The following is a 23,102-nucleotide window of genomic DNA, read 5'->3' as shown; positions in this document are numbered from 1 at the left end:
TTCAGGCTGAGCTGTGGCTGTTGGATGCTGCATGAGCTCCCCACTAGCCCCCACCCCCTGCAGCCCAGCATCCATACAGTGCTTTCTGCTGTGACCAGCAGAGCATCGATTCTCGTTCTTCTCAGGGCCTGGAGAGATAAGTGCTGACGCCTTCAGTCTGAGGCGTTTCGTCTCAGACCTGGAAACTCCCTGATAGGGCAGGGATGGGCCCCACTGCAGCCTCTGCCCTGCCAAAGAGACTTATGGCCCTGGTTCCTCAAATCGGGGTACACTTCTTGCTTAGAAATCAAGGATGGGGGAGGGGAGTCTTGAGGTCCCTGGCCAACCTGGAGTTGGGGAAGTTACCCCCAGAGGGGTTATAGGGGGCAGGCAGAGCCAGCCCTAATACACACATTGCTCTTCATCTGCAGAGGAACAGCTGCCCCCTGGGTTCCCTTCCATCGACATGGGGCCCCAGCTGAAGGTGGTGGAGAAGGCACGAACAGCCACCATGCTATGCGCCGCAGGTGGAAATCCAGACCCTGAGATTTCTTGGTTCAAGGACTTCCTTCCTGTAGACCCCGCCACGAGCAACGGCCGCATCAAGCAGCTGCGTTCAGGTGAGCAGAGGGCAGGGGTCAAGTGACCATTCAGACCTCAGAACAGGCCTCTTGCCAGATCCCAGCACAGCCTACGCCCTTGGGCCTGGGCGCCTCCAGGGCTGAGCGGAGGGGACCTAGTGGGGTGGGCTGGGTCTCACTGCAAGTGTGCCTGGCCCAGGGAAGAGAGCTCATGGTTGGCTGTGCCTTTACCTTCTTGGGATTGTCAGACTCCAGACTTTGGGCCAGTTCTGCCCCTCGCAGCACATGTGACGTGCCAATGTGGTGGACTTTTCACGGGTGCTCTATGGATGTTCACCCTCCTCCTCCCCTGTAGCCTGGCCTGAGACAGGGCCTGGATGATGCTTCTCTTTGCTTCCCCAGATGGCAGGGCTTAGCTGGGAAAAGAGGCCAAAGGTGCCTGATTCATCAGGACTCAAAAGGCTGGACCTCAGGGGCCTGTAACTAAGGGGACTTGCTGTTGTCCCTCGACTACCAGAGCCACCTGTCTCCTCTGGATGTCTCTGTTGAGCCAGCTCGGAGCCCTGGGAGCAAGGATGCCATCGTGCAGGAAGGAGGTGTCGCCCCATTGATCGATCTGCCTGTGAGGCTCCCGCCAGGATAATTGATTCAGTTTTTGTGGGAGCAGAGCAGGCGGGAAAAGAGGCTCAGATTCAGCTTGGCTGCATTCTGCATCTGCTGCCAGCACAGCCTGGACCAATAGTCTTTGCTTCAGAAGCTCTCCTGCTAGCTATGGGATGGTGGGTCTCGGGCAGGATGGCCAGTGCCGGCCAGAGCCCCCGCTGCCTGTCAGCTGTGATGTCAATGCTGAAAAGGAGGACATGACTCTTGCCCCTTTTAGGGGCCTGCAGGCTTCAGAGGTGCCCTCCCACTCCCTGGGATACCAGCCCCTCCCCATCAATTCCCACCAGGCTCACAGCCCCTTGGTGACCTGCAGGAGGAGGGAGAGACAAGCTTCCCAGCAGGGCAAGATTCTGGCCCCAGCCACGGCCGCCTGAGACAGCCCACGAAGTGTTAGCTCATTTAATTTAATTAAAACTCAACAAGATGGAGGCAGCTGTAGCGCAGTTAATTAAAACAGCCATAATCAAGGCAGCAAACGGCCGGCAGTGTTTGTGGCCGCTGCCCAGCGCAGCACAGCGGCCGGCACGGTTCGGCTCCTCTGCGTTTTCTCACAGTTCCCCCAGGCAGGCTCCCCAAGCAACCAGACACTCCTCCCTGCAGGCCTGGGCCCCTCCACGGAACCACATGGACTTGTCTGGCAGCAGCTCTGGGAAGGCTCTCTCACACGTTGGTTCATCTAGCATTTATATAGTGCTTGGGGTGCCCGGCCCTGGGCCACCCCTTCCTTGCCTGTCACTCCACTGGATGCCACTCAGACCCCATCCTCCTTGTCCTCTCGGCAGCAGCTAACATTTCTCCCTCCTTCCCAACCACACTCCCATTTTCCCTAGCCTTCCAGGACTCTGTCTCTTGCGACTTCCCTCTTCCTAGCACCCCTTCCCTGCAGCAGCATCTTCCCTTCCACCAAGGAGCCTAGGAGCCCTGCCCTTGCCCCATGGACACAGCCTTGCCCTGGAAGAGCTCACCCCTCCTAAAGCTCCAACTGCCATCTCCTCACCTGCAACTCTAGCTTCAGTCTTTCCAGCCCAAACCTCTTACCTGAGCTCTGGATCCAAAAATCAACCTGCCTTCTGGTCTCCCTGACCAGTGATGAGTGTGACCTTCCTGCCAGACAGCCATACCCTCTTTCCGTAAGTGGCACCCCCCAACCTAAGGAACATGGGTCTCAAGTTGGTTTGATTTGAGAGCTCTCAAATGTATCACCCTTGTGGCTCTCAAATTGGCCCCCTTCTCCCCTCCTACTGCGTCAGTCCTATCCTAGGCACCAGATACTGCTTTCCCTGCCTCCAGGCCCTCCCGAGAATCCATCGTCCTGCAGGTCAGGTTTGCTGCTCATATCCTTCCTGTGCTCTCACCACCTCAGTGGTGTCTCCTTGCCTACCTGGTCAAGTGACGCTCCCGAACAAGGCTTGGAGGGCCCTTCTCGGTCTTCACCTGCCCATGTCTCATCGGGTACTGGCTACACCACTTACCAGCTCTCTGGTGTTGGTCGTTTAACTTTTTCGTGTGTTAGTTTTCTCATGTTTGAAAAGGAGTTACAGTAAGCAGTGAGTGAGTCAATAGCAGTCAAAACTTGAGTTGGTGGGCTGGCCTCTGGTAAGGGCTTCATGGAGCTCTTTCTCCTTTCTATGCCCTTGACCGTCCTAACACAGAGCTGTGCTGACCTGTCCTTGGTCCTTGCCCACCTCCGGCCCTCTGCCCACCTTCCGGCTGCTCCACTTGAAAGCCTCCACCCTGCCCAGCCTCTGGCCGCTTCCTCAGACCTCACCTTGCTTTACATTGTCACCATCTGGCTCCAGTTCTGCTCAGCTAGGCCTTGCAGAGAGGACCTGGGTCTGATCACACTTGGTGAGCTCAGCTGTGGGACAGGTCTTCTCTGAGCCCTCGTCAAGTGAATGATTTCATGAACTTGACCTTTGGCACTTGTCCCTGTAGGCTAATATCTGCTCTAATGTTCACTCCTCCTCCTGCTTTCCCGGGTCCAAGGAAGACTTCCTTGTTTCTTTTTCTGCCACCTGGAAGTTGTGACCTCAGGGTCATGGGCCTAGGGTCCAGCTCCTGGGGTGGAGCCAGAAGGCACCTAAGGGGCCTCTACCATCCCACCTTTGCAGTAATAACTGGGCTCTCTCCCCTCCCTGCCTGACCTGGCCTGGGATTGTTGGCCTCAGTTGCTGCTGGCCTTATCCCATTACCATTTAGAAGGGTGCTGAGGCTATTCCGTGCACATTTTTCAGGGACAACCCTTCATGGAGTGGACTCAGGCCTGTGAGCACTCAGCTGTTTACAGGGACCTTCACGGTTTACGCATCACCGACAGTTTACAACAGAGCTTTCCCCCCTTTTGTTGCAGCTGATTCTCTTGCAGCTCTGTGAAGTAGGACAGACCGTGATTACCGTGCCCACTTCACAGCTGATTTAAGGGAGTCACTTGGGGTCACGCATCAAGACTCGTCCTAGGAGCTCCCCTGTGAGATCACCCCAGGACCTATTATCACAATAGCAAACCTGGGGCCCTGAGGAGCAACTGGACCCTGCTGGGGCTTCAGTGCTGCACATTCCCAGATTCTCCAGACCCCAGGCCCCCACTGACCAGTACCCAGAAGTCTTCCACCATCTGCGACCTGAGCCACAGCACATCTAACCAGGGCATGACCCCCTCTCCCCCAAGCAGGAGCTGGGCAGGAGGTAGCTGACAGCATGCACTGCCTAGATGTGAGCTCTGCTCAGCAGGCCTTTTCTTCTCTGTAGTGACATGACATGCTGCCAAAACCGCCTCCTGGAGAATTGGAACTTGAGACTGGGGTAGGCCCAGGAGGAACAGGAGCAAGCTTATAGAGTGGAAATGGAGTTGTGAGCAGGGGCTTGGAGCCTCTGCTGGGTTCTGAGAGGAGCTGTTGGCCTGCAGGCTGTGCCGAGCCTGGACAGGGCTTGAGGGGATTCCCGCACTCCTGCTGTGGCCTGAACATACGAGCTGCCATCCTTTGTCGTAGAGGACAGCCTAACTCACTGAGTCCATGTGCTCATCCAGAGAGCAGTCTCTTCCCCACCCCCAGCACCCTGAGGCAAAACCTGAGGGTCTTAAGAAGAGATGCAGCCTGTGGCTGCAGAGGAGGCTCGCGGGTGGGACACAGAGGGCTTGCAGCCCCTCACCCTGCTGGCTGGCCCCAGCTCTGGCTGGAAGAACCTGTCCCCACCCCACTCTGCTTCACCATCTGCGGGGCCTGCCAGGAGGGCACACTGCCAGTGCATGCTCACAATTTCCCTTTGGCCCAGAGTTCCCTGGCACCTCTCGGGCACGAGTACACCCCTAGGGATGCTGACTCCTGGGCCCCTTCAGTCCCTCACACCCGTCTTGTGAAATGGAAAAGGCAGATTCTCTGTTTGGTGGGGAAATTACTGTTAGGTTCTTTCAGAACAGGTTAGGTTCTGGAAGAGCTGAGGCCAGGAGTGAGGGGTGCCAGTCCTGGACCACATCCACTGCTCCCACCCCCCACCAAGCCCTGGCTTGGATGACAGGAGATCAGCATTGTCAACTTTTTGGTCTCAGGACCTCTGCTTGTAAATATCAGAGAACTTCAAAGAGCTCTTGTTTGTGTGGGTTCTTTTTTTTTTTTTTTTTTTTTTCTTTTTTTTTGAGATGGAGTTGTGCTCTTATTGCCCAGGCAGTGGTGCAATCTCGACTCCCCGCAACCTCTGCCTCCCAGATTCAAGCGATTCTCCTGCCTCAGCCTCCTGAGTAGCTGGGATTACAGGCATGAGTCACCACAACTGGGTAATTTTGTATTTTTAGTAGAGACGGGGTTTCTCCACTTTGATCAGGCTGGTCTTGAACTCCCGACCTTAGGTGATCCGCCTGCCTCGGCCTCCCAAAGTGCTGGGATTACAGGGGTGAGCCTCCGTACCCAGCTGTTGTGTGGGTTATTTCTATTGATGTTTACCATATTAGGTATTAAGATTGAGATTATTTTAAAATATTTGTTAATCCATTTTAAAATAATAAAACCCCATGATATATTAGCATAAATAACATTTTTAAGGGAAAATAATTATATTTTTTAAAACAAAAAATTTACCGAGAGGGACAACATTGTTTTACCCTTATTACGAATCTCTTTGATTTGGGGCTTAGTAGAAGGCAGCTGGATTTCGTAGCCACTTGTGCGTTAGGTCAATTGTGATGGCACATGTCATTAGCCTCTGAAAAGCTCTATGTTCATGAGAGAAAGTGCATAAAGCGAATAATTTCTTAGTATTATGAAAACAGTTTTGACCTTGTGGACCTCCCAAAAGGGTCTCTTGGAAAGAGAGAATCACTGTGTGGATTCTTCCCACATAACCCTCACTCCCAGGTCCCAGCCTTTGCCCACTCCCCTGCTTCTGCATCTGCAAGACTGGCAGCCTCATCCCGTGGGCAGGCTGTGAGTTAGATGGACCTTGCCAAGTCCTTCTGCTTGACTTAGAAGCTGGTGTGACCTTGGGCTTTGGGTAGTTCCCTGAATGTCTGTCGGCCTCTGTTTTCTCTTTGAATTTATAGATGAAGAATTCCTCTAGGTGCTGTTGTCAAGTCCCCTGAAACAGGGATTGGCGTTGGTTTTTCTGCACACTCCCCAATCCCCAGATGTGGACAGGAAGCGAGCAGCAGGGCAGGGTAGATACAGCTGGACCTGGGCCCATCTATGGGCTCCTCACTCCTCTGGGGGAGGCAGTGGTTGCACAGGGGGCTTGAGCCTCAGAGAAGGTACCTGTTGGGGATGAAACCTGCTCAGATTTCCTAATAGGCCTGGATATGGAGGGTGAGCGCCTGGCCCTCTGGGTTACCAACCCTCAGGGTTATGAGGTGCCAGACAGGCAAGGGTTGGGCACTGATCTCTGCCTCTCGCCAGCCAGGCCAAAGGGGGAAAGTTCAGTAGTCCCCCAGATTTTAGCGGGGTTGAGTGGGCTTTCTATGGACTCCGCCTCTGGGCTGTGAGTTTGCTGAGTCCTGCCGCCCTTTCCGCTGGGCTGGGCTGCGTGTTATGGGAGGCCCAGTGTGCTAGTAGCCCATGACAAGCCCTCCCTTTAGCCTCTGTCCTGTCTGCCTTAACACCAGGCTTTGTTTTGGTAAGTGCTTTGTTTTGGAATCTTACCCACCGGTGGGATTTGGGTGGCCCTGTGGGGTGGGGTTGCTACCTCTTTTCTTCACCTTCCCCCTACATTGGCCCCAGCCAGTGTGGTCTGCAGGAGTCCTGACTCACCTCCCTGATTCTCGTCACCCCCAGCCCCACTGAGCCCCCTCCTCGTCCCCAGAGCAGAGCCAGTGACCTGGGACACAGCTTCACCCACACTGAGCCTGGCTCTGCCTGGTGCTTGCTCACACATCGTCCGCGTCGGCCTAACTCAGGCCTCAATTTCTCCATGTATTTAAGGTCTTTTCTTGTGTTTTATTTTACCTGATTTGGCTTTGTGTGGCTTTCCTTCCTATTGTACTAATGCTTCTCTCTGATCTTATTTGCATTCAAATTACCTCGCCAGGTGGTTCACCAATCAGAGGTAAGAATGCTGTCCGTGCCTCTCGCCACACCACGCCTTGCCACTGCCGTCACCTCCACTCCATCCCGTCCAGTGTGTCACCTCCCCATCCCCATCCCAACCTCTTCAGCCTCCTCATCTCCAGCTCCAGCACCCCCAACACCACCGGCCACTACACACATCCACTCTCAGTCATTCCCTCCTGTGGACTCATCCATTGCAAGTCTGAATTGTGAAGATACTCGCCGAGCCCCGTCCTGGACGGCAAGCCCTGCTGCCCAGGCCTTCCAGGCCATCCCCACAGAAGGGACCCCATCAGCTCCTGCTGTGAAACTTAGCCTATCCCCAGACTTCCCTAGACAGAAAAGCTTCCTGTAAGGTTGAGGAGCATGACCAAGCCTTGCCTTTTCTCTTGACAGTCTCCTCTTTTGGGGGGACCTCAGTTATTACTTGACTTTCCCTTTAGTATCCTGGCTCTGTACTGTAGTAGAATGAGGATCATCCCTTCAGCCCGGCAAGGATTAGGAGGAACGTTCACTTAAGACTTCCGTGTAGGTGCTGGGATGACAACAGGGAGGTAAACAGGCTCGTGCATAACTCTATCACCTGGCCTGTCAGCTCGAAGTCCCCTCCATGCAGCAGAGCCCTGCAGCCTAAGAGTTAAAAGCACAGATTCTGGACTCAGGAAGATCCGGGTTCAAGTCTGACTTACCACCTGTGTGATCTTCAGAAACTCAGTTCATCTCTCAGAAGTGTGTTTCCTCTTTAAATTGGGGCATGGCCACCTGCCGCACAGGGTCATGAGAATTAGAGGAGAGGAGGATGTGTAGGGTCGGGCGCAGAGCAGACACCTGTAAAATGGTGGCTTGTCTATTCACATCATTTTCTCCCCAGTTCTCTCAGTGTCTGTGGGCACGTCTAGACCTTCAGAGCTCAAGACCAGGATGGTCTCAGGGAAGAGCAGCTGCCTTCCTGGGTGGTATCTTGCCCATCACCCTGAGGCTGGCTCTTGCTTCACCTGGCAGCCCCCCAATCCCCCTGCCCATCTGCTCAGCCTGTGCTGACTCTTTGCTGTCCCTGCTGCTGGGTCCTGGTGTTGGTTCCAGGTTTGGGGGATTCTGTATGCAAATAGGCACCCGGTCTCTGTTAGGCCCCCTGACCACTCTCAGGCTCTTGTTGCAGAGGAACCTCCTGTTTTCTGGGTCAGAAATTCCACCCAGGCAACACTTTCTGCTTCAAGCCTGTGGCACCAGCCACCAGGTCTCCCCCACCCCACCCACACCCCCTGCCTCACTGAGGTGACCTTAGGGCAGCCTCGACCCCTCGGGCCTGAACCACACCTGCCTGAATGAACGTTTTCTGTAACAGTGTCCGTCCATCCCATCAGCATGACCTGTTGGGTGCCCTTCAGGGCTGCTCTTGAAGGAGATGGTATTTGGCATGTGCACTGGGCCCTGGTGCTCCCTGGCACCTGGTGGGGAGGGCTGAGGCCAGCACCACAGAGGCAGGCTGGTCCTGCATCCTGCATTGGTGGCCTCCCCTCTTCCTTCACCTCCAGCTCCCAGCCCCCTGGGGGTCCCCAGCCCCTCCTGCTGCCCTGGGTTAGATGGTGGAAGAGGGATATCAGGCAGTGAGGGGGCTATAGGTGGGCTATCAGACCCAGGGTGGTCCCCCTTTGGACCCCAGCCGTGAGAGCATGACTTGGAACTCTTCCTCTGGCTCCTGTCCAGTCCAGGCAAGGGGGGCCCGGCAGCTTCTGTCCGTGTCCTGTGTGGGTGTGATTGTCCATCAACCTGGGCCCTGGGAAGGTGGGGACTGTCAGGTCAGGCTGGCTGTTCTGTGCAGGAGGTGGTTTTGTCAGACTGTGTCCTGTGGGGGTTCTTAACTGTTGGACCGTCCTGTGTGGGTGTAATTGTCTGTTGGATTGTTCTAGGGAGGGGTGTGCTGCCTGTGCCCGGGGGTGTTTCTGTCACAGACAGCTTGCCCAGTGTGCTTTCACAAGCAGTTTTTTCAAGTGTTTATTGATGGGGCCAGGGGATGGCCAAGTCGAGTGGGTCCGCCCCCACCCTGCCGCTCTGCCTTGGCCTCCCCTGCCAGGACCTGTCAGAACTGGCCTCAAGCCCAAGATTCCTCCACCCTTTCTGAGGGTCCTTTTGCTACCCACCCCAACCCTGGCTCCTGTCTGTCCGTCTGCGGCCAGAGCAGCCCCTCAGGGCACTGGCCCGAGTGGGAGCTCCAACCTCCATTAGCCTCCTGAATTATGCAGGAGCCGTGGTGGGTCGAAGCACTTTAGCAGGACCAGGCTGAGGAGAGGAGCCGGAATGGGTGGGGCTGGTGGGGAGGGGGTGGAGTAGGAGGGGAAGATGGTGCTGGGAGCAGAGGCTGCTGGGCATCAGGCCCCCAGGGCAAGCCCATTCTTTCCTGGTGGGCGGCAAATTCTCAAGCTCCAGCGCAGTGAGGGCATGGTGTGCTTGCGAATCCCAGGCCCGCCATTCTGCAGGCTGCTCCCACACCTGGCTCTGACTGGCCTAGCGGGGCTGCGGGGCCGGGAACACTAACGGGGATGTTGATTGGGAAACAGGCTTCAGTACTGGCAAGAGTGTGGTGGAAACTGAGTGGAGCTGGGGGTTGGAGTACAGTCCCTGGCAGAGCAAAGACGGGTCTTGCTGGACTGTGGGGAGCATGAGATTGTGCTCCAAAACACAACCCTTGGTTCTAGCCAGGAGGCCACTGGGCTCATCAGGGAGAACTTCCTGGAAGCAGCAGGGGTGCCAGGGTGTGGCCTGGATGAGCTTCGACATCTGGTCAACATCAGCCACAGACGCTGTCGAGACCTCTCACCGTGTTCCAGGCCACACTCGACATGGGCCCTACCTGACCTCTTGCTTCGTGTCCCCACAGGTGCCTTGCAGATAGAGAGCAGTGAGGAATCCGACCAAGGCAAGTACGAGTGTGTGGCGACCAACTCGGCAGGCACACGTTACTCAGCCCCTGCGAACCTGTATGTACGAGGTAAGGACTCGGGCAGTGCCTGGCCCCTGTCACCACACGGAGCTGTGCTGCACCTGCCAGGCTCTCTGCCCAGAGCCCTTGGTGCAGACACACAAGGGACTGCCACGGGCCCATTCTCTTCTTCCTGCTTCTTTCTGCAGCAGCAGCTCCCACTGGGCAGGCTCCCGGCATCTGCCACTACTTTGCCTTCCTTCCCTGCAGGCCCACGGGGAAGCAGCCACTCTGGGGAGCATTTGTATCTCTTGTAGGTCCTGCCGCATGGGCCCAGAGCCTCATGGGAGTTTGGAGCCATCCAAGCAGACTTCTTGGTGTATGTGCATGTGTGTGTGCACACACAGGCACACTTATCTGTGTGTAAATGCATGCATACCTGGCCTGGCTTTCCTTCAGTACATCCTCCTGCCTGCCGCAGCACGGTGGGCTCCAGAACCACCGTGGCTCTGGGCTTTGTGGTAGTCAAGCCTCAGGAATGGACCAGGCCAGGTGAGCCTGTCCTCTGGCCAGGTCTGCCTGGGGCCTTCCTGGAGGAACCCTTGTGTTCAGCTGTGAGCCCCTATGGTTATGTTGCCTCGGGTGAGCACCTGGTGTGTTCCAGGTGTTCATTGCTGGAAGCGAGTGGACAGTGTGCTTTCTGGAAGTCCAAGTTCCCAGCAGAGAGGAGCCCGGGGACTGTTTTGGGGTTTCCAGTCTCTGCTATGTTCACAGCCTAAGGGTGACTAAAGCTGGCCACCTTACCCTTTCCTGAGAACACACTGGGTCTGGTATACATGTGCCCAGGAGGGGCCCTGAAAGCCCCTTCTACCCTCACACTGTCCCCTCACCTAGCCCTCCTGCACAGATGGATGTCATTAAAAGTTAAACTGTCGGCCGGGTGTGGTGGCTCATGCCTGTAATCCCAGCACTTTGGGAGGCTGAGGCAGGCGGATCACGAGGTCAGAAGATCGAGACCATCCTGGCCAACGTGGTGAAACCCCGTCTCTACTAAAAATACAACAATTAGCTGGGCGTGGTGGCGGGTGCCTGTAATCCCAGCTACTCGGGAGGCTGAGGCAGGAAAATCACTTGAACCAGAGGTTGCAGTGAGCCGAGATTGCGCCACTGCACTCCAGCTTGGCCATAGAGAGAGACTCCATCTCAAAAAAAAAAAAAAAAAAAAAAAAAGTTAAACTGTCTCCACCCGAGGGATCTGTGAAGGAAACTGGATATGGCTCCTTGCAGTGATGATTCCATCATGCCAAGTGCTTAACACAGCCTCCTGAGGGATGTCGTCTGACTCTCCACCCAGTGGACTCAGCGGGTGATGGCAGTGGCCTGTCCCACTCTTTGGGGCCATGTGGTCAGACTTGCTTACTCAGAGCAGAGACAATTAGGCTGTCAACCAAAATACACTTATCAAGGGGTTGCTGTCTGTCATGGAGAGGGTGTTTCTGGAGAGGCCACAGGCTGCCAACCCATTTGGTAGCCAGTTGAGCTGCAGAGGAGCTATTCGTGGTGGGCAAATTGTGCTTCAGAGACTATTAAAAGTGCTTCATGGGAGTTGGGGGCATGGGATGGGAGGTCCCCTAGCTTACTGTCAGGTGTCTTGCTCGTCAAGGTTCAGGCCTCAGGTCAGCTCATCTGTCTTCAGGAACAGGAGCCCAAAAACTTCCCAAATGGCCTAGAGGTGTAGAGTTGTAAGCGGCCCAGCCTTCGCCCCACCCTGCCCCAGGCAGAGTGTCTGGCAGGCATGGGGGCTGGCGAGTCTGCTCCAGCAGAGGAGCAGCTGGAATGACTCTTCTCAAAGGTCTGCCTCCTCCCACCCTGACTATCCCAAATGCTGTGCTCTCTAGAGCTCTGTTCCCAAGACTAGGGTTGAGACAGTGGCAGTTCCAGGCCTCAGCAAGAAAGCCTTTTGTCTGTATCAGGGAGAAGGGAGGCCCAGTAAAGCCACTGTAAACCTAAGCCAGCTGCAAGGGCATGGCCTATGGGCACATTTCCTAGGGCACAGCTACAGGAGGCAATGCTGAGGCAGGAGAAGGCCCAGAGGTGGATGGACACCCCCCCCCCCAACATTGTCCTCTTGGCTAGCCAGCATTCTCGGAAGTCACTGTTACACGGGCCCCAGCCCTGGAGGCAGAGCAGTGGGTCTCTTTGGAGATCGACTGAGCTTAGCTGCTGTAGTTGGCAGCTCAGTCACTGCCCAGGGAGCTTTTATGTGCAGTCCCTTGGAGCATCGCTGTCTGTGGAGCTCCCTGTTGACACATGGTAGACTCAGGCAGGGCCCTGACTGGCTCCTGCCATGGCCCATCCCCTACCCCTACCAGCTCTTCCTGAATCTACCCTTCTGGCTCCATCCCCACATGCCTTTTGGTAGGAAATACGGGGGTTCCTTTAGTTCCAGCACCACTTGTCAGGGACTCTAAAACAGCCAAGCCTGACTTCTGTTGTCTCTCTCACACACACATACAACGTTCCTGTGGGCCCTGATGTCTCAGGACCAGTTCTAAGCTCTGTCCCTAGGACCTGCCTCATCTAGACCCTAACTGAATCTATAGCCACTCTGCTTTGCCAAGAGCAACCTGTCCCATAGGCCCAGGATAGGCCCTCCTGTCCTGACAACAGGACTTCCGCACACCTGAAAAGCCCTGCTCCCTGAGTCCCTGGCCTCTGGTGCCCCCCACCGCTCCTCATCTCATGCCTGGCAAAACCCCTGCCTTCTGCCCTCAGCAGTACTAGGGGCCCTTCAGCCCCAGGGCCTGGGCATAGCCTGTACCAGGCTGACCACCAGCTCTGCCTCCTGAGCCCTGCTTGCGAGTGGATGGCTATGGAGGAACCCCCAGTGCTGGCCTGCACCCTGTCCATCTCCCAGCAGAGAGGCTTCGAGGTTTCCTCCCATAGCAGGCTCCTGAGCCTCGGTTGGGTTGGTGTGGGCTCTAGCACTGAGTTTCTCAGCCGCAGCACTGTTGACATTTTGGTATGGATGATTCTTAGTTGTGAGGAGCCATCCTGTACATTGGAGGGTGTTTAGCAGCATCTCTTGCTCACTAGATGCCAGTAGCACCCCTCAGTCAAAACAAACGTTGCCACATGTCACCTGGAGGAAATTACTGACGGCTTCCTACTGCCATTGTCTCTCTTGTGTGTCCACTGGCCGCAAGTCTTCGTCTCCTTATCAGACTTGGCTTCGGTGTCTCCCTCACATCTCCCTTCTGTCCCCCAAATTCTCAGGGCTCCCAGTGTCTCTCTGAGGCCACGCGGCTGCTACATTTAATGGGACAGTACATGTGAAGCACCCGGCACATTGCCAGGCACAGAGGAATCACTTGCTAGTCAGTAGCCTCTACGGCTGTCCAGATAGCACTGTGGGGGGATGTGTCATCCAGTTACATCTGACTTTGTTCACAGTTGTCCACAGCTCCGCCCACAGTCTAGCAGGCCCAGGCATGCTGGGTGGGCCAGCGCCTTTCTCCGTCACCACCTGACTCTCCCTGAGTGACTCATTCTCTCCTTCCATCTACAGCTCTCTGGGTGTACAGCTGCTGGGGCCAGGGTGGAGCCCTGCCCTCCTCAGAGCCTGGCCTACCTGTGCCAGGACTACCAGCTTTCCCCCTTCTCTCCAGGGACCTGGCTGCAGGGCCACAGCTGTCTAAAACAGGGACAGTGCCTTTCTCCCCACAGGTGCCCAGACGTGCTCCTCACACTGGTGGCGTGTGTGGGGGTGGTTTCTGGTGGCTCGTGTACCTTGGCAAGTTTGTGGGCTGGGTGGGCCTTGACCCCAGAGCCCAGTCCATAGGGTCTGAGCTGTGGGGTGCGTGTGAGGCATGGGGGCCTGCCTGTGCCCCATTTCCACCTGCCCCGGCCCCACCCTCGGCCTCTCTGGCACCTGCTGGCGGGCCTCAGCTCTGTCCACCATGTCCTTCATGAGTCCTGAGTCTTTTGTGAGCGATGTGGTTCGTGTGCACCTGTGTGCATGTGTGTGTGCAAGGGGGCACAGGAGTCTCGTCTCGTCTCCGTGCTGTGTGGGCAGATGAAGGTTGGCCTGTTTTTACTCTCTCTGTGTTTCTCCTTGTCTTTTTTTTATTCCCTCCTCATCTTCATCGCACTCTGCCATCAACCCAAACTCTCATCTCTCAGATCAGCGAGAAGGTTGGTCCTTTTCACTTCTTATCCATCTACAGTTCGCCCGTCGATGGGACGCGCCTGTCAGTAGGGCCCAGCGGGCTGGGTCAGCTCCCTCAGGCTCGCTGCGCCGTGCCTGCCTGCCAGTCTCTTGTTTGGGCCGGCGGGCAGGCAGGACCAGGGGTGGGTGGGCAGGCCCCTGACCTGCATGTTCCTGCTGCTTGGGTCCCTGGTGCACCACATATCTGCATGTCCCCTTAGCCTGGTTCCCCTGCAAGGGTGGTGGGGTGGGCATGCTGCATGGCATGAAACTGCACCCCACCTTTGCACCCAGGCCAGGCCAGCTGTCTGATCCAGGTGGTGCTCAGGAATGGTTGTGGGGGGCTGTGGTCAGAGAGAGGTGTAAGAGCTGTAGCGCTTTATGTGCACCTATAGGACCTTTCACCGCCCTCCTCGCCTAGAGACCCAGGCTCAGCCCAAACCCCTCCTCGCCTAGAGACCCAGGCTCAGTCCAAACCCCTCCTCGCCTAGAGACCCAGGCTCAGTCCAAACCCCTCCTCACCTAGAGACCCAGGCTCGGCCCAAACCCCTCCTCGCCTAGAGACCCAGGCTCGGCCCAAACACCTCCTCGCCTAGAGACCCAGGCTCAGCCCAAACCACTGGGACAGTAAGGCAAGAGGCTAGAGTAGGCTGTCCTCCCAATATCCTGCAGCACAGGGCAAAAGTCCTGCAGTGTGTACCCTGTCCTTGAGGCCCTCAGGTCCCCCACCAGGGCTCCATGGGGTAGCCAGCCCTGGTCTGCCTCAGGGAGCTTGGTGTCCATGGCGCAGGGTGAGTAGCGTCATCTTGGCACACTGAGGAAGTCTCCCATAAGGTTGTCTTTTCCTTCTCCAGCCGGATCCAAATTAAGATCCTCCTACCTGCCCCAGGCCCCTCTGCCCAAGCTTCCCAGCTAGCTCCCGTGTCTGTCTGAGGGTGGAATTTATTTAGCCCACCAGCCAGCTAACTGACATTCCTTAGCCTGGTGCTTTGCATTCGGACTCAAGTTGCTTCTACCTGGAGTGACTGAACAGTCAACTGCAACTTAGGAAGATCCATATGGGAGCCTGGAAGTGGCCCTGAGTCAGCCACAAGTTCGGAAGGGTTTCCTGGAGACTGTCCTTGAGCCCATTCCAGAGCAGGCCTGTTTGAGGCTTGGTTTTCAGCCCCACCTTGGAGCCAGACCCCCACCCATGATGCTGGGGTTGGCAGCCGCGGCTAGTGGTCATTCATGTATCACTTGGTTTGTGTGGTCAGAGGAGACTCACCTGTCCACTGGGTTTTGGGGGTTCAGGACAGAAATGTAGGACAGGCTGAGCCTCAGGGAACAGACCCAGGCCATCCCGGTTCCCTCTGCCACATCCTCTGTGGCTCGAGTTTCCTCTGTGAGGGTGAGGGAGCCAGTCGAGAGGAGGGCTGTAGCCTTGGCTCAGATGTCAGCTCTGAGCATCCATCCATATGCACTCCTGAGTGCTGGGGCATTTCTGTTACACCGTTTTGCTGACCGGGCAGATCTGCCAGCGCATTCAGAAAACAGTCATCAGCAGAGACAACCAGCCCACAGTGGCTCCTTCCATGCCCCCTCCTCTACCCTCCTGGTACCTCATCCCCTCCCTTTCCCCATCCCACCCCTACCCTACCCCATGGTCCCGCCAAAAATAAGCACATGCACAAATATTTAGCGGAAAGGCAGAAATGAGTTTCTAAATATTCCAGGGGGATTTGCCGGGCTAGTAATTTGTTTGGTGCTGATAATTGCATCTTACATTTTTCCAGCTTTACTTAAAACTGTGTGCCGGGTATGCCGGCATTTAATTACTGCTCTGCGGCAGCCACAAGGTTATTTATTAAAGAGTTATTTTATCTTGATACAGTGGATCCTGCCCCTCATCCCCTCCTTAATGTTGCGTTATTTTCATCAGAGAAATTTCTCTGAGTGAATGCAGATTGCGGGGCTGCCTCCCCCTGCGATTAGGCTGTCACTCCACTGAATGCTGATGCCTCTGGGCGCCGCACCGCCCTATTATAGGGGGTTGTCAGCGCAAATAATTAGACTTAAAAGTTACAGCTGAAATATAATCCAGAAATGGCAGGGCCCTGTTTTGGAAATTGTCTATAAAATGTCAGCACTAAGGATGCACAGGGAACGGTAATAGACCGGCATTGTTGGAGCCCAAGATTAGACCCTAAGTGCATTTTTCCCAGCTCCAGCTTTTCCTTCCCTGCTGTTGCTTCTGTCAATAGACTGTCCAGGGTGAGGTCTGCTCCTTTTTGGAGGCCTTGTGCCTGCAGCAGTGGGAGGAGGATGGTAGGGGCTGCTGCATGAGATGCCAGCCACTCCAGCCTGTTGGCGTGGGGGTGGCTGTCTGGGCAGGTCTAGGTTGCAGGTCCCTGTTGGCACTTGGGATACAAGGAGGTTCTCCCTTGCCTGTTTCCCCCACCCTTCCTCTGTAGACATACCCTGACCTCCCTCACGTGGAAAATGTCTCAGTCGCAGTGAAGTGTCTGCGTGGCTGAAGCCCAGTGTCCTTGTGAGAGTGTAGGTGGTGCGCCCAGGAGCTTCTGGCCCTGAGGCCCTTGCTTGGTGTTGCAGATGACCCTAAAGGCCACTATTGACCTCTCACGCTTATCCCTAGCCCCTAGAGTTCTCCCTGCCACCTGCATCTAGGAGGGAAAAAATAAACACAACTCTTTTGTGTTCCTGAAGCGCCTCAATTTCCTGACAGCGGCAGGAGTTGGAGGCTTTAGAAGGTGTGGCTCACGGCATTGGCCTGACCTCCAGGGCTGGTCCATGAGGTCTGCCTTTTGGCCTGAAGACCCTGTCCTCCAGGGACTATTTGGGGGTAAAGTCCAGTCAAGTTTCTAGGTTGGTGCCCAAGGTTTATTGGCCAAGGACCTACTTCCTTCTGCTGGAGCTCTTCGTCCTGGTATCCAGCAACCTGATTAGGCCCCATGATTCCACCACTGGCTGGGGTCAAGCCTGCAGTCATCACCTCTCCCTGGCACAGGCTGTCTAAACCCATCCTTATGCCCGCTGGAGCAGCGTCCTCTCCTGCCAGCGTCTGTTAATTCTGATGCTTCTCCCCAGAGCCTTCTGGGGTTTTTTTTTTTCAGGCCTGTCAGCCAGGGCTCGGAAGGGTGACAGTTTTTCATCACACAGACCTACTTCTACTACGTATATAAACTTGGTCATGTGGCTTGGTTTTAAATCAGTTCCCTTGACTGTAATTGGCAGGTGATAGCATCTGCAGCGTGGAAACCTGCACCTAGTAGGTGCTTAAGCATAGCTTCCCTTCCCATGAAGAGGAGGAGACGGGGCGCCCACTGGCTGAGAGGACAGGAGAGATTTGGTTCACTAAGGCTGCTCCTCTGTGCTGCCCCCACCCTGCTTCCATGGCAGGCCTGGACTTGATCTGCAAACAGATCTGCCTGCCTGTGCCCATCCCTGAGGCCCATCTCCAGAGCAGAGGGAGGGCACACACCACCAGGCTGGGTGGTGGTCCTGGCTGAGCCTCCTGCTCTCACCTTGGACCATTTAGAGAGCATGCTCAGAGAATCCTTTGTTGCCATGAGACACTTGCCAGCCATGCCCCGGGATCCACCTGTTCTGCCACAAGAACTGTGTCTGTGACATGCTGTCATCGTTTAGGTAGAGACTCTTGGCACTAGAACAGATGACAGAAACCCACTTATACCAGCGTAAGCAAAACAAGGAACTCTTGTGTTACAAACCTGAAAAATGTAGTAGATTTGGTGTTGGGCAGGGCTAGATCCAGGTACTTAAACAGGTTGGCCAGGCATTTGTCTGTCTGTTTCTGGCTCTCCTCTCCTCTGTCGACATCTTTGTTCTCAAGCAGCTTTTCCTGTGTGTTGGGAGAAGCCGTCCCCACCTGCTCTAAGCTTAGTTACGTCAGTAGAGAGAGAAGGTTGCTTTTCTAATAGTTTCTGCAGAAGTCCAAAGGCTGTTTCTCCATAGTCAGATCTGGGTCACATGCCCCATGTACCAAGAATGGGGGTAGAAGTGGTTTCCCTAAAGACAATGGGAGTGCTGATTGATTTGAGGAGAAGGCAGAGCCCTGAATGTCTACAAGACACTCTCATCCCCTGGGTGAACGTGGGGACACAGATCCAGCCCACCAGCACCTGTCAGGCCTGGCCTCCTCTGGGGCTGCCAGGGTTTGGGTTCTGTCTGGAGCACCGAAGTAAGGCAGGCTGTGGAAGGGGTTGAAGCAAGTGCTAAGTTAGGTAGGGTCTCATAGGCTAGGCAGAGGTGTCACTGGGAGCCATGCAGGAGCTTGTTAAACAGGGAGTGGCATCAGATTTGTGCCAGCTGTTTCTGGAGAGCCGGTGAGCAGGAATTGGAGCGGGGGAAAACAAGGCAGGAGGACCAACGCAGAACCCATTTCAGCAACCCAGGGAAGGATGATGGTGGCTTGGACTTTAGTAGTGGCAGTTGCTTCTGCATCTGGAGAGAAATACATGGATTCGAAAGATATGTTAGGCCACCCTGTTGACAGGACCTGGTGACTTGCTGAATGTCTGATCTCTGGGCCTCAGTTTTGACCCCCGTGTAGTGAGGTCAGACGTTGGACCGGGTGGTCTCTGCAGTTGCTTCTAGCTCTGGTTCTGTGATTTGGGGCTGCGCGAGCAGCATAGTCTGGTGCTTGTAGTAGAGGTGCTCCTGATGTGGTGCTGTGGGGTCTTTGCATGCCTGGGGTCCCCAGCGAGGTTCCTCAGAGACCAGTGCTCTCAGCAGTGCTCTGGGGTACTGACTAGCCTGCTGCCTGCTGCCTCTGGCCCTGCATGTGAGAGTGCCCGTGTAGGGCACACCTTGGCCTCTGCTCACCAGCTGCATGGCCCATCTGCATGCCAGGCATGCCTGCCCACGGCTGGGTTTCGTCACCTTCCTTCCCTCTGCATGCTCCTGTGTCTGTGCCAAGCTTACAACTTCAGGGGGGTGGTTCTAGGCTGTACCCTGGACTGAGAAGCTCAGAACAGCTTCTGGCCAGGGGAGTCCAAGGCTGGAGGTCGTGGCCAGGCACAGCCACCCTCCCCTTGAGACCCTTGTCTGTTGGCGCAGGAAGCCGTCTGTTCGGCGCCCTCATCATGTTACTGCCATCGTCATGCCCATCCTGCCCGCGGACCACGTCCCTGGCCTGCCCTGACCCCTGCCCAGCCCTCCTCAGGGCAGCCCCTTTGCTTAGGTTCCCAGATTGTGCCCTGAGCATGGCTGAGACCTTGGCAGGCGGCGCCGCCACTTAACCTTATTTCTTCCCCTCAGGCTATGGCCTGGAGGTGGAGGCAGTGACTCCACAGCAGGTGGCTGTGGCCCTCTGGACTGACCTTCTGCCCCGCCCAGCCATGCTCTGAGGACCCTCCACCCTAGGGCCTGCTTTCTCTCCCTGGTGCCCCAGCCAGGAGCAGGCAGAGATGGGCCCTGGAGGACAACCTGGGTTGTGGTCCTGACCAGGCCTGGACCTTGTACTGAGTCCCTGTGTGACCCTGGGCAGACAGGAGCTTCCTGACAGGCCTCAGCTTCCTAGGCTATAAAAGGGGAGATTGGTTGCAAGATCTCTCATTGAGTAAGACATTGTGTTCCAGACAGCCCCTGAGTGTGGGGGCCACTTCTAGGCTGGAAGTGGGTGGGGTGGGAGTGGATGGTGAGCTGGGGTGCGGCGGTGCCACCCCTCCCGTCTCTGAGTGTGGGTTTGGCTCTGACCAGAGGGGCTACCTGGATGAGGGGCCCCTGCCCTTCCATGCAGCTGTGTGTTCTGCCCGGCCTGTGAGTGCCTCTCTCCCTCCTCCTGCAGTGCGCCGCGTGGCTCCTCGTTTCTCCATCCCACCCAGCAGCCAGGAGGTGATGCCAGGCGGCAGCGTGAACCTGACATGTGTGGCAGTGGGTGCGCCCATGCCCTACGTGAAGTGGATGATGGGGGTCGAGGAGCTCACCAAGGAGGATGAGATGCCAGTCGGCCGCAACGTCCTGGAGCTCAGCAATGTCGTGCGCTCCGCCAACTACACCTGTGTGGCTATCTCCTCACTGGGCATGATCGAGGCCACAGCCCAGGTCACAGTGAAAGGTGAGTGTGGCAGGTGCTGTGACCAGTACCCTCCCTGTCATCCGGGAGGTCCTGGTGGCGGGCGAATGTGAGCTGACTGCCATGGGCACAGGCATGGCTGAGGGATTCTTACCCTTTCCTGGGCGTCCCTGCCCTGGGGTCCTCCAGCCCTTAGAGGGAGGGAAGGAGGGATTTCCGTTGTTAGCCGGCTTAACAATAATAGTTAAGGCATATTGAGTTTCTCGGTGGCAGACAGCATGCTAGCAAGCACAGTTTCTTTTGTTTTTTTCTGTTTTACCCTGGGAGATAGGTGCTCTTATTATTTCCATTTTTCAGATAAGGGAACTGAGGTACAGAGAGGGTGTATCACTTGCCCAGGGTCACACAAAAATAAATGACAGAGTAGGAACTTAAACCCAGTGTGGTCTGAATCCATAACTCTCCCTCCTAACCACTATATAGTACCAGAACTTCAGGTGTAATAGCTTCCCAGCAAGAAGGATGTGGTAAAATAGTAGGGGAAGTGGGTTCTCTCTGTCCTGGGGACAGGCACACATATTATACATATGTTATATATATGTAACAGATTCTGGCCGGGCACGGTGGCCCATTCCTGTAATCCTAGCGCTTTGGAAAGCCAAGTTGGAAGGATTGCTTGAGCTCAGGAGTTTGAGACCAGCCCAGTTAACATAGTGAGACCCCATCTCTACAATAAAAAAATTCAAAGCTGTGCATGGTGGCACACAGCTGTGGCCCAGCTACTTGGGAGGCTGAGACAGGAGGATTGCTTGAGCCCGGGAGGATGAGGCTGCAGTGATGCAGTGAGCCATGATCACACCACTGCATTCCAGCCTGAGTGACAGTGAGACCCTATGAAAAAAGAAAAGATTCCTTCCTGGTCTCCCTACTTCAATTGTCAACAGCCTCTGATCCATTATCTATTTTGCAACTTGAGTGATCATTAAAAAATGTAATCCAGGATCAAGTCACTTCCTTTTGGGAAAGGGAGAAACACCTTCCAGTGGCTTCCCGTTGGTTTAGGATACAGATCAGGATCCTCACTGTGGTCTCCCAGGGCCGCTGGCTTCCCACCCTGTCACATGCCAGCTGCCCAGACGCACGCTGCTTTCCGTCTGCCATGCTCCTTGTCCGGCCCCTTCTGTCACTGGCTCCATATACCCCTCCAGGCCTCAGCTCGATGATGCTTTCCTTCCCTCATCACCCCATCCAAGGAGATTCCCTGGATCTTACTCCACCTCAGCACCCTGATTCTTGCTGTCCTTGCACCTGCCAGAATCATGAGTACGATCGACTCATGTATTGATTCTCTCTCGTACTGAGGTGTAAACTCCATGAGAGCAGGGATGTGACTGTGTGGCATTGTAGCCCCAGCGCAGTGTCTGGCATTGAGTGGGTGCTTGTAATTATTTGTTGAATGATTGTGGACTCAGGGCCTTCCCACTTCAATTTGAGCCAAGCCACAGGGTCTGTGGGGCCAGCAGCCCCATCACTCTTTCTAAAATTCTGGGCCAGTCCCTAAGGAAATATCTCCCCTTCCCCTGCCTATTACACATACTCTCCACCACGTGGGCTCAGGTGACCTGCAGAGGCAGATAGCTGCTACCCAGTCTGGGTGCCTTTCATCTACATGGGACTGCAGGTGTCACCTCACCTCCAGGTCTGTTTGTTAGATGAGTCTTGTGTACTGATGGGAGGGTCCAGTGAGTCCCACAGTTGATATGTGTACATACTAGATGACCCAAGGCCCGGGGGCACCTGGCCACCGTCGGCCACGTGTGGCTTCAGAGGTCACCATAAGCTTTTCTGGACATTTTTCAAGGTAGGCTGTGGGTATCAGCCACACTCAGGTGGCCCCACCAGGTATCCTGGATAATCCCCAAGTATAGGGTTGGTTCCTAAGGATCTTGACCTCGGGCAGCTTTGAGCCTCCCACTTTGTCTCCAGCTCTGCCGAAGCCTCCGATTGATCTTGTGGTGACAGAGACAACTGCCACCAGTGTCACCCTCACCTGGGACTCTGGGAACTCAGAGCCTATATCCTACTATGGCATCCAGTACCGCGCAGCGGGCACGGAGGGCCCCTTCCAGGAGGTGGATGGTGTGGCCACCACCCGCTACAGCATTGGCGGCCTCAGTCCTTTCTCGGAATATGCCTTCCGCGTGCTGGCGGTGAACAGCATCGGGCGAGGGCCGCCCAGCGAGGCAGTGCGGGCACGCACAGGAGAACAGGCGCCCTCCAGCCCACCGCGCCGCGTGCAGGCACGCATGCTGAGCGCCAGCACCATGCTGGTGCAGTGGGAGCCTCCTGAGGAGCCCAACGGCCTGGTACGAGGATACCGCGTCTACTATACTCCGGACTCCCGCCGCCCCCCGAGTGCCTGGCACAAGCACAACACTGACGCGGGGCTCCTCACCACCGTGGGCAGCCTGCTGCCTGGCATCACCTACAGCCTGCGCGTGCTTGCCTTCACCGCTGTGGGCGACGGCCCTCCCAGCCCCACCATCCAGGTCAAGACGCAGCAGGGAGGTAGGTGGGGGCACGCTGGCTGGGCAGCTGACAGCAGAGAAGGGGAGGCTGAGGTTGTGGCGGCACCTCTCCCCTTCCCTTGGCTGTGAGGTTGGGGGCTGTTGGGAGGATCAAGGTGCCATATTCCATAGATGTGTGGTCAGTTGGGATATAGGATAAGGGTGTGAGATTAGGGTCTGCCTTCCTCGGCCCCCTCCTCCCTGGGCGCTCCTGACCTCACGCAGATGAGGCTGACCTGCCTGGTGTGGGGTGTTGCAGTGCCTGCCCAGCCCGCGGACTTCCAGGCCGAGGTGGAGTCGGACACCAGGATCCAGCTCTCGTGGCTGCTGCCCCCTCAGGAGCGGATCATCATGTATGAGCTGGTGTACTGGGTGGCAGAGGATGAAGACCAACAGGTGTGCAGCAGGCAGAGAAGTGCTGAGGGGGTCTCCTGGTCCCTGAGGGTCTGCAATGGGCTTAACCCCAGGAGGGTGTTTTCTGGATTCTGTGGCTTGTGTGGGCACAGCCTGTAAGGTTTCTGCTGGAGGCTTGGTGGTGCATGCGTGCCATGTGGCCTGCACAGCCTGTATGGTTCTGGAGTCATACAGGCTGTATGACTCTTTGCTGGGGGCAAAGT

The 23,102-nt window shown here is 55.9% G+C and overlaps 2 protein-coding genes across 51 annotated transcripts in view; one reads left to right on the top strand and one right to left on the bottom strand.

Moving 5' to 3' along the window:
• MED8 (mediator complex subunit 8) overlaps positions 1–23,102 on the bottom strand; it is a 417,118-nt gene that overhangs the window by 195,308 nt on the left and 198,708 nt on the right. The gene's annotated exons all lie outside the window — the stretch shown is intronic.
• PTPRF (protein tyrosine phosphatase receptor type F) overlaps positions 1–23,102 on the top strand; it is a 92,945-nt gene that overhangs the window by 38,412 nt on the left and 31,431 nt on the right. For 41 of the 50 annotated variants that reach the window (XM_077960287.1, XM_077960250.1, XM_077960277.1 and 38 more), the window contains 5 exons: positions 411–599; positions 9,633–9,743; positions 19,691–19,960; positions 21,905–22,486; positions 22,745–22,881. In XM_077960287.1, the coding sequence (XP_077816413.1) occupies positions 411–599; positions 9,633–9,743; positions 19,691–19,960; positions 21,905–22,486; positions 22,745–22,881 (1,289 nt within the window). Of the gene's footprint in view, positions 1–410; positions 600–6,734; positions 6,753–9,632; positions 9,759–19,690; positions 19,961–21,904; positions 22,487–22,744; positions 22,882–23,102 lie in introns of all 50 variants that reach the window. The other 9 variants (XM_077960272.1, XM_077960275.1, XM_028834790.2 and 6 more) reach the window with 2 other exon arrangements.

This window comes from Macaca mulatta, chromosome 1 (assembly GCF_049350105.2).
Source record: "Macaca mulatta isolate MMU2019108-1 chromosome 1, T2T-MMU8v2.0, whole genome shotgun sequence".
Classification (NCBI taxonomy): domain Eukaryota; kingdom Metazoa; phylum Chordata; class Mammalia; order Primates; family Cercopithecidae; genus Macaca; species Macaca mulatta.
This window is presented reverse-complemented; position numbering and strand designations above follow the sequence as displayed.